Source organism: Carlito syrichta, unplaced genomic scaffold, assembly GCF_000164805.1.
Source record: "Carlito syrichta isolate Samal-C Ts95f unplaced genomic scaffold, Tarsius_syrichta-2.0.1 Scaffold308874, whole genome shotgun sequence".
In the NCBI taxonomy this organism is placed as follows: Eukaryota; Metazoa; Chordata; class Mammalia; order Primates; family Tarsiidae; genus Carlito; species Carlito syrichta.
In genome coordinates, this window is record NW_007252970.1 from 711,071 (window position 1) to 720,594 (window position 9,524).

General features: G+C 37.1%; 1 protein-coding gene across 4 annotated transcripts in view; it reads right to left on the minus strand.

Annotated features, from left to right (window-relative positions):
• PHF6 (PHD finger protein 6) overlaps positions 1 to 6,806 on the minus strand; it is a 55,895-nt gene extending 49,089 nt beyond the window's left edge. For 2 of the 4 annotated variants that reach the window (XM_021716691.1, XM_021716693.1), the window contains exons 1-3: positions 6,622 to 6,796; positions 2,483 to 2,666; positions 2,137 to 2,238 (exon numbers count right to left, since the gene is read on the minus strand). In XM_021716691.1, the coding sequence (XP_021572366.1) occupies positions 2,137 to 2,238; positions 2,483 to 2,620 (240 nt within the window). In that variant the 5' untranslated portion in view covers positions 2,621 to 2,666; positions 6,622 to 6,796. Of the gene's footprint in view, positions 1 to 2,136; positions 2,239 to 2,482; positions 2,667 to 6,621 lie in introns of all 4 variants that reach the window. The other 2 variants (XM_008066294.1, XM_021716692.1) reach the window with 2 other exon arrangements.
• Between the last annotated feature and the right edge of the window lie 2,718 nt (positions 6,807 to 9,524).

The following is a 9,524-nucleotide window of genomic DNA, read 5'->3' on the forward strand; positions in this document are numbered from 1 at the left end:
TAATTCAAAAATTAGCTGGGCATGGTAGCGCGCGCCTGTAGTTCCAGCTACTTGGAAGGCTGAGGCGGAAGGATCGCCGGAGCCCAGCAGGTCAAGGCTGCGGTGGCTGGGAGCGGCCACTGCACTCCAGTCTGGGCGACAGAGACTCCAACTCAAAAAAAAAAAAAAAAATAGGCCTCATGACTTCCCAGCCCAGCATCCTTTTCATTAGCCTACAATGATTTTAGCAAGATCTTATTTTTATTTATAAACAGTTGTTACTATTTATCAAGTCCTAATTATGTACCAAGCATCATGTTAAATGCTATATATTCTCTTAATCCTGGCAATAATTCTGGGGTACGAGTACTGTCATTATTCCCTCTTTGCAGGGAAGGGAAATATGGCCTAGAGAAGTAAATAACTTATTCAGGATCGCTCAGCTAGTGACAGAGAGGGATACAAACCCACGTCTGTTACTATAGACTATGTTCTCCACCCCTATATTGCTCTACTCCCTAGATCAAGGCACAAGTTTAGTTATTTATAACATATTTCACTTGAGAAAAAATTTACCATCCTATACTATAACATTAAAATTAATTAAAACAATTTATAACAGTGAAGCTTTATAAAGTTCTGATGTTTTCTTAGCAAACAGACTTGAATATATTAAATCTTCATTGAATTTAGCAATACTGCCAGATGTATGCTGCTGCTTCATGTAACATAAAATTAGGCATTGAATTTGTTAATATTTCAATATTAGGGACCAAAACTGCTCCTGTTCTGACTACATGAGCCATGTCAAGTGACAAAAATGTTAACAAGTCAGGATACACAAGCATTTTCTAGGGATATTCATAATGCCAAGAAATAAATAATGGAGTACAGCATAACCACTTTCAAGTAAATAGTATTCTTTCTTTGTATCTGCATTTGTTTTAAGGACTAGGGAATAAAAACATAGTGTTCTGGTTCTCAGAAATCAGAACATCACGGTAACATGAAAAAAATCTAAAACCACCAAATAAAAATCACATTTTTAAAACTGGAGTTTTTAATTACCATCTATAGTTTTGGCGGTGGGGAAGATAATGGTCTCACTACAACAAAAATGGTTTGACCTCTGAATTTTTATTTGTACCAACACTGATACTAGAATTTGAGACTATCCTAAAGCAAATCTCAAATATTATCTTTGAACTTATACTTCTTCATATTGCTTTTTATCTAATACTAGAAGACCATTTTTCAAAACATATTACTCTTGATCATCAAAATGATACCTTCCCTCTTTCCATCACCATTTCACCCAAAAACTACCATCTTAGGTTCTTTGTGAAATAAGAGATTGATTATTCAGTGACTAAGAACACAGATATATGTTCTGACAAACCTATCTTTAAAATAATGAAACACTTGATAGTGAAGTTACTGAAGGTACATTTATAGATGTAATTTCAATAAAGAGTTCAAATGGAAAAAACCCAAACCTTTTCATTAATTAAATGTTTCAAATTAAACCATAATGTGTCATAAATACCAACTGAGATGATACTACTTTTACAATAGAGCAATATATCATATCTTGCAAATCCGGTTATTGGTAGTGAAAACAACTATAGGAGCATTACTCTAGCACAGCTTCAGAAAAACTGTAAAATTCACTGAAAGTTATCCAAAGCCATAAGTGCTGCGTTACACAGCTGAACCACAGTAAAATACTTTGTTCAGCAAGCACTGACATTTTCCTGTTGAGAGGGTACTATCATCTTCATTTGTATGACCATAATAACTTTATGATGGAAGATGAAAACATATTCGAATTATGAAAAATACACTTGAATGAAGACTTTCACACACTATATACTCAAATTAAGCAAGTTTCTTATTTCTAATTAACACAGTTTTCAAGAAGACTTTAATTCTTTTTGAAAAGAAAATAAATTTAATAATATAAATATTGATTTATTCCTTTTAGTTGAATGGTAAATAAGTCAAACCCAGCCTTGGATTTTGCTGGCTCAGAATAAAAAAAGCTTGCAATTTAAAATCATGCTCTGTTAATAATGCAATACACTCTAAAATATGCAATTTTCTCCTTAATGAGTTTAAAATAATTTTTATTCTCTAGAGGCAGAAATACCAACTTACCAGCTTCGTGCCTCTTTTAATTTCCTTTTGGACATCTTCAATAGAAAATCCACCAAGACTTTCATTATCAGAGTGTGATGATACCAAAGCAGATGAAAAGAGCTATAAATTACATTAAAAAAAATTAAGGTTCATATATAAATTAATTACAATAAAACAGTGAATGCTAAATTTAAAAGGAAATATTCTAGTAAAAATGGCATAGCATTAGTGATAAACCACTTCTTAAAAATTTAACTGAGTTTTAAAAAAAATTTTATTTTATTTTTTAGTGTTTAGGAATATTCACGTTATTAAGATTCTCATGAATGGTTTCAAGGTCTCTTGGTTGCTGTCGTATACTTACCATGCACTTATGGTGCGCTGCCACCTTCTGGTTTTCAGATATTAGTAACTGTCCACATTCCTTGTCTCTATTTGACTTACAAAAGCCACATTTGCGCTGTCTTGTAGGCCCTTTTTTCTGTTCAACTGAGCTTGACATGATTTTTAAATTGCCTTTAGAATGACACTTTAAGCCTCAAGAAATGCTACAGAGAATAAGAAGGGCAACAAAACAGTTAATTTTATTTTAAAATAAATTTATACATATTCATAGAAGTTATTTAATGTTTGACCTAGGCTTTCATATACACATTTAAAAATGGTTATTTAGTGTAGACAGATTAACACTAAAACCTAAGATACCCCCATAATAAATACAGGTACATAGATTACTAAATGAAGTTGAGAGTAACCGAGACAAATTCAAATTTGGGGATATGTGAAATAATTATAACTACTTCTGTATGAATAAAAATGTATGATGTAGAATACTAAATTATCAATTGTTGGCATTATTAATGTAAAATATTTTTCATGTATAGCTAGGTGATCCTTCAGGGAGACAAAGAATTATACATGTAAGAATAGAGCAAAAACCATTAAGAAAACTTCAAAATATTCAGCAGGAACAGAATTCTATAATTACACAATTTCTTGATGTTCATATCTTGATACAAACAACAAAGTAAAATGACTTTATCTAACTATGACTTTAGAACACTTATTTTCAAAATAAATTATTTGAGTTTTTAAAAAAATCACGTATATATCTTTAATCAATTAATTTTTGTTATTCTATTCCTTTTTCAAGTAAAGAAAAAAATTAAGCTTCTAACAGTCTATTAAAAATGCAGACTTTGAGATCCATTTTTTAATAAAACAACTCTATTATATGACTGAGATTTACTCTAAGTCTGCATATTAATTAAATTCAAAAACTGATAGTGGTCTTCTAAATGCAGTAACCTTCAGTACTTAAATCAGTAACACCGTGTAAAGGAAGACATTTATTTCTGAATGAGCCTTAAACTTGATCACATTATAATTATAGATAGTATGGTATAGTCAAACAAAAAAGGGAAGGAAAGCTGTAACACAGAAGGTTTCAGATTTAGATCATCAATCTTAACATGAATTCTTCAGAACAATACTAAACAAATTTAAAATCAGTTATTTGATTTGCATATTGTTCCAAAATCAACAGGACTAGGCAGTTCAAGACCCAGGCTGCCACAACAGACATCACAATCAATAAAATCTCAAACTTCTGTCTTAAAATTAATTTACTAAATTCGCTCCATTTTTTTCTACATATCTGAACAGTTTCATAATACTATGTTGAAAAAATTGACTCACTAACACTACACTGCAGCTTTCTGAGAAGCATCTGTTCACCCACAAAAACAGTAGCAGCTGGATGCCAGCAAGGTAGTATCTATAAACCAATCAGCATTTTTCAATATAAAAATCCAGATACTTAGTCAAAATTTAACGTGAAACCACAAAAAAAATTTTTAATGTCTTCTCATCAATTTATATCTAGGGTTTTCTTTTTAACAAAATTTTAAAGGCCCTGAGAGTCTCTGCTTTGATGGATTTAACAAACTCCTAATGCTATCTATAATTTTAAATACCTCAGTCTTCCAAATGGCATCGGAGTACTTTACAATAGTACTGTATTCGTAGCACTGGCTATAAACCGTGAAACTGATTGAAAACAGGCAGCAAATACTTTTAGGATTAAAGAAAAAAAAAGGACATAACAGAGAAACAAAAGAAACAAAAGGGGAAGTGTGTTTGCATTTGCTCAGGCAATTACGTGTTCAGTTGCTTTATCAAGAATATGGTTGCCCAAATTTTTAGATTAACTACGCAAAATATCAAAATTCATAAATAGTACCACAATTTGCTATCTGACTTCTCGATTAGTTTCTTTACTACTATGCAATGAATAGTAGGCACTCTGAAAGCATCATAATGTATTCAGCATTACCCCCGGTCATCCTGGCCAGTTGAAAGGATGGCACAGTATAAATCTAATCTGTACAGACATCTTTAATGTTTAATTTCCATACAACCCTAGCACTGGCAATAAAACTGGCTTAAGATTTAAAAACATTCCTAGAGGGGAAAAAAACCACTTTTTATTCTTAAAATCAATTCTGAAATGGTATCCCCAAAATTCTATCCATGTTGAATTCTGCCTCTTCCAATTTATAAACAAGCAAATTTCTCATCCTAATTTTGAGAACTTGCTTTTGTAGACATCAAAGACCCCAAAATCTAAAAGAGGAAAAAAAAAGACACTTTATTTTGGATTTTAAAATGTTCTCGTGTTATTTTTTCTGTAATCAGTTAAATTTAAATTGTAAAGTGAAGAGAGCCACACAAAAAGTGCACTAAACCAATTAAAAACTTTCCCCAATATGCAATGACAAAATGGATTTTTCCACTAAAATTCAAATAATGCATCTGTGCATATCATGGTAATTTTTTTACAGTCTCCTTGTAAAACATGAAGTGGAGACCATCATGGAAACAATGACTCCTAGCAAAAATGTCTTTATCATGAAAATACAGATTTTTATCTGATGCTGTCACATTTGTGGTCTCTAGTTAAGCAGAATAAGGGCATTGCAAGGGCCAATACTAAGGGGTTCATAATGATCCATTGCTATATGGCGTTTTAATTTTAGTCTAAAAGGTTTTTCAGGGCATGTGGAGATCAAAGTTTGATGCTTTCACCCAACAATGAAACCTTTTCCTTAGGAAGAAAAGATAATATTATGAAAATTGCTATAAAGCAGAAATAAAGAGGCAACAATAACAGCGTGAAAAACATAATTTAAATGTCTGAAAAAAATATAAAAGCCAGATTAGTTAGGCTGAAACGTCAACGCATTTCTGATTTTCCAAATGCTGTGAAGCACCAAGGTAGAAATAACCTGAAACATCAAAGAGAGCATTCAAGAACCAACTCGAGAGCCCATTTGGTGCTTGGTATCTGAAAGAGCATTTTCACAGAAAAACAAAACAAAAACTGCAGTTCCGGAAGATTAAAATATTCCACACGCAAGCAAGCTGAAATATACCGATCAAAATATATAAACGTGATCCTCAAAGAAGCAGTATTTCTATCAGGAAAGTTCCAGTGGACAGAAATAAACGTATAAGAGATGTACCGGAAGGGCACCTGAATTTGGTTGCACGATATTATTACATGCTTCGCACTGCTTTTTTGCGGTTATTCAAAAAGAAACTAAAGGAATTTTCCAGTTGTTTCAAACCCAAGGGTAGAGAAAGAATCTGTACTGTATAAATAAGATCTCATTACGTAGTATTAGCCGATGAAAATTAAAGGTTTTTCAAAAACAAAAGGTTTTTCAACTTCCACGCAGAATATCGAAACGAATGGAAACTGCAAAATACCGTGCTGTTCATCGATATCATAAAGGCTGGTACACATAAAGTACCGGATCCTCTCCGTTATTTATTCCCCAATATACACTAGACTCCAAGATTTCCCTCTAATCAAGCGCCAGATAAAGTCGCAAAACTATCTTCCTCTAAACCACTTCAGCAGGTTCCTTTCAGTCGTGAAGTCAGGGTCCTCTAATCGTCCTTTTCCAATCCTCCCGAATCCAGGAAAATATCATCCTACGACTTTCTTTACGCCCCCTCCCCCAGGAGTTCGCCATCTATTAGTCTTCGCTGTAAGCTTTGCCTTATACCTCAGTTTCACCCCCAACTCCCCCCACCCCGGAGTTTTTCCTCATTCCGTAAGGCTAACCATCTTGCCACCCTAACAATTCTTCCCCTTACTCTTCCCAAACTGGGAGTCTCCCTCCTTCCCAAATGTGTTCTAAGCAATGGCAAAGACTAAAAATTCCCAATTTTTTCCCTCCTCAAATGTTGCGCCCCCTCCCCCGAAGTCTAGGCGTAAGCCTAACCTCTCCTTCTGCACCTCCAAAGCACTTTCTCACCAGCCTCTTCGCCGAGTGCCTACAATGAGCGGTGCTTCTGGGGTCCCTGACAATAAAGCGAGACCACCAAGAGTCCCCTTTAACAACGGGCAGGGGCGGCGGCCTGGCCACCGCCATCCTCCTTGTCTTCTCCCGCCGGGCAGAGAATGGGGGACCTCAGGGTACCGTGGGGACTCACCAACGGGGCCCAGAGGCGGACGGCAGGAGGGAAGCGCCAATGAGGGTAAAGAGAAAGAAGTCGGTCTCGGTTCTCCGGCAGTGCCTGAGAGCGGGGCTCTGTCGCCGGAGGTTGTTTCCTTTCATTCGAGGAGAGACGGGCTCGCGGAGCGCCCTTACGTCGCCCCCCTCGCACGCACACGACCCACACAGCGTTGATACGTCCCGAGAGCGCCGCGGGTCCTGATTGGCCGCAGAGAGGGGCAGCTGAAGCCGCAGAGCCATAGCGCATGTGCAGAAACCGCCCCCTGTACGGATAGAGGCGGCAGGCCCCGCCTCCTGCTCGCGCGCGTACCTTCTTTTCTCCGCTCCGCCGCTCCGCCAAGTGTTTGGGGGCAGGATTCGAGGCGATAGAGAAAGAGATTCAAAGATATCGCTGTGGGTTGGGCGGAGAAAGGGCAGGGTTGGGACTAGAAACCGTTGGACAGGGGCCCTGGTAACCGGTTTTCAACAGTGATTCGAGTGGGTAGGCCTTATCCCTTGCACTTGTTCACCGAGGCCTTTTCACATCCATTATTTCATTGTACTCTCGTGGCATCTCTTTGAGGTCCTCTGTTCGCCTCGTTTTACTGCTAGGAAAGACTAAGAAGCGTAGTAGAGTCAGCCTGCCTGGATTTCAATCCTTGGGCGAGTTATTTTAACCTCTATACCTTGATTTTTATTTTTATTTTATTTTTGTCTGTAAGGATAAAAGAGTACCTCACAGGTTTATTGTGAGGAAGAGATGAAAGAATGCAACTAAAGCGTGTTATTAGCGTCCCTGGCATATAACAGGCTCTCTATAAATGCTGGGATTATCATAATCGGGAAAGATAAGTGATTTTCTTTGTAACCCATATAGGCAACCCAGACACCTAAACGAGTACTTTCCTCTTTGGTGTACTGGAGACAGATTGCTTGGGTTTGAACCCTAGTTCTCCCAGTTCTACCTCTATGACCTTGATCGTGTTGTATTATCTCTCTGTCCCTCAGTTTCATCCCGTCCAAAACGGAGATTATAGTGGCATTCATCTCAAATGATTATTAGGAGAAATGAGTTAATATATGTAAATCCCATAGAATAATGCCTGGGCACATAGTATACTCTATGTAAGGGTCAGCTTTTGTTATTTTCTACTGGCCTCATAGACTAAAATAATCAAAAATCACATAAAATAGAAAGCCCTAACAGACCAGGAAAAATTTAAAGGTGCTCTTCAAGTAGCTGTTTTTCCTGCAGTGGGGGTGAATTTCCAGTGTTTTGATACAGTGCTGTCTCTATCCTGTTTCATCAATCTTTTTCTTTTTCTCTGCAATGTCAGTCTTAAAGTACGCATCCCCAAGAAAACAGTGACCATGGTGTTGTAACATTGGAACCTTCAAATAGATACCTAGTGGCAAATCAGTCATTTAGCTGCAAGAAATCTTTAGCCCTTTTACCCAAGGCCCTATGCTGTCAAAGTGAGTGGCTAAAGATTTGTGTTATAAGATCCAGAATGTGTATTCCAAACATTTATGATGTATATGGAAATAGGTTCCCCAGCATGATTTTTCCACCAGCGTCACACACTTAATGATGCCAGGATGAGACAAATGGTTATGTAAGTGACAAAATGCAGTGTCTGTGCAGTGTGTCATCTTTTAAAGTTTCCCCAATCCCCACACTTTGCTTTTATTCATTCTTTCATCCATGCATTCATTTCAACAAAATTTGATTCAATGAAAATTTGCAAAACTACTAAGTTCCAAATATAAGGAAGACATATCAATACAACTCCATCCCTGCCCATGAGTTCATGGTCTAAAAGAGAAGACAGACAAGCAAACAAATACAGTATGATGTGATAAATGCTATATTAGAGGTGTGTGCCTAACACAAGCATCTTCTGCCTATGATGTACAAAGCACTTTATTAAGGTACAACAAAATGGTGAATAAGACATAGTCTTTGCCTTCAACTGTTTATAGTCTAGTAAGAAATAGTTGCATCATTACACTAGAAGATACATTGCAGTGAGAGCCCTAAAACAGAGGTTCCCCAACCTCCAGGGCCACAAATAGGTAATAGTCTGTGACCTGTTAGGAACCAGGACGCACAGCATGAGGTGAGGGGCAGAAAGTAAGCAGCAGGTTGTATTTACAGCTGCTCCCCATTACTGGCATTACTGTCTGAGCTCTGTCTTCTGTCAGATTAGTAGGGGCATTAGATTCTCATAGGAGCATGAACTCTATTGTGAAGTGCACGTGTGAAGGATCTAGGTTGCACACTCCTTATGAGAGTCCCATGCTTGATGGCCTGAGGTAGAGCTGAGACAGAGATGCTAGCATTGGGGAGCAGGTACAAATACAAATGAACATTAGCAGTGAGGTTTGACTGCACAGAGACAATAATCAATCAATTGTTTGCAGATTCATATAAAACCCTATCGGTGAGTGGCAAGTGAGTTGATGTACTTCAACTGTACAGCTGCATCTAGTGGCGGGTTTTAAGTCAGAATCCGACACTTATTTCAGTTCATGCATGGCCTGCCCATTATTTTATTTACCACTTCCATCCGTGTCTCTTTTTTTTAAATGGTGAGATGTAAAATTATTTAATTATATATTACAATATAATAATAATAGAAATAAAGTACGCAATAAATGTTATATGCTTGAATCATCCCGAAACCATCTCCCTCCCGTCCCCCTGGTCCATGGAAAAATTGTCTTCCACGAAACCAGTCCCTGATGCCCAAAAGGTTGGGGACCACTATTTTAAAAGGTAGAATGGAAGTACAGAGAGGGTTCAGGAGAGGGAGAGATGAGTGATTCCAGATACTTTTAGGACTCAGGTCTGGTAGCCAGACCCAATTACCATGACTGATAGATACTGCCTGTTATTTC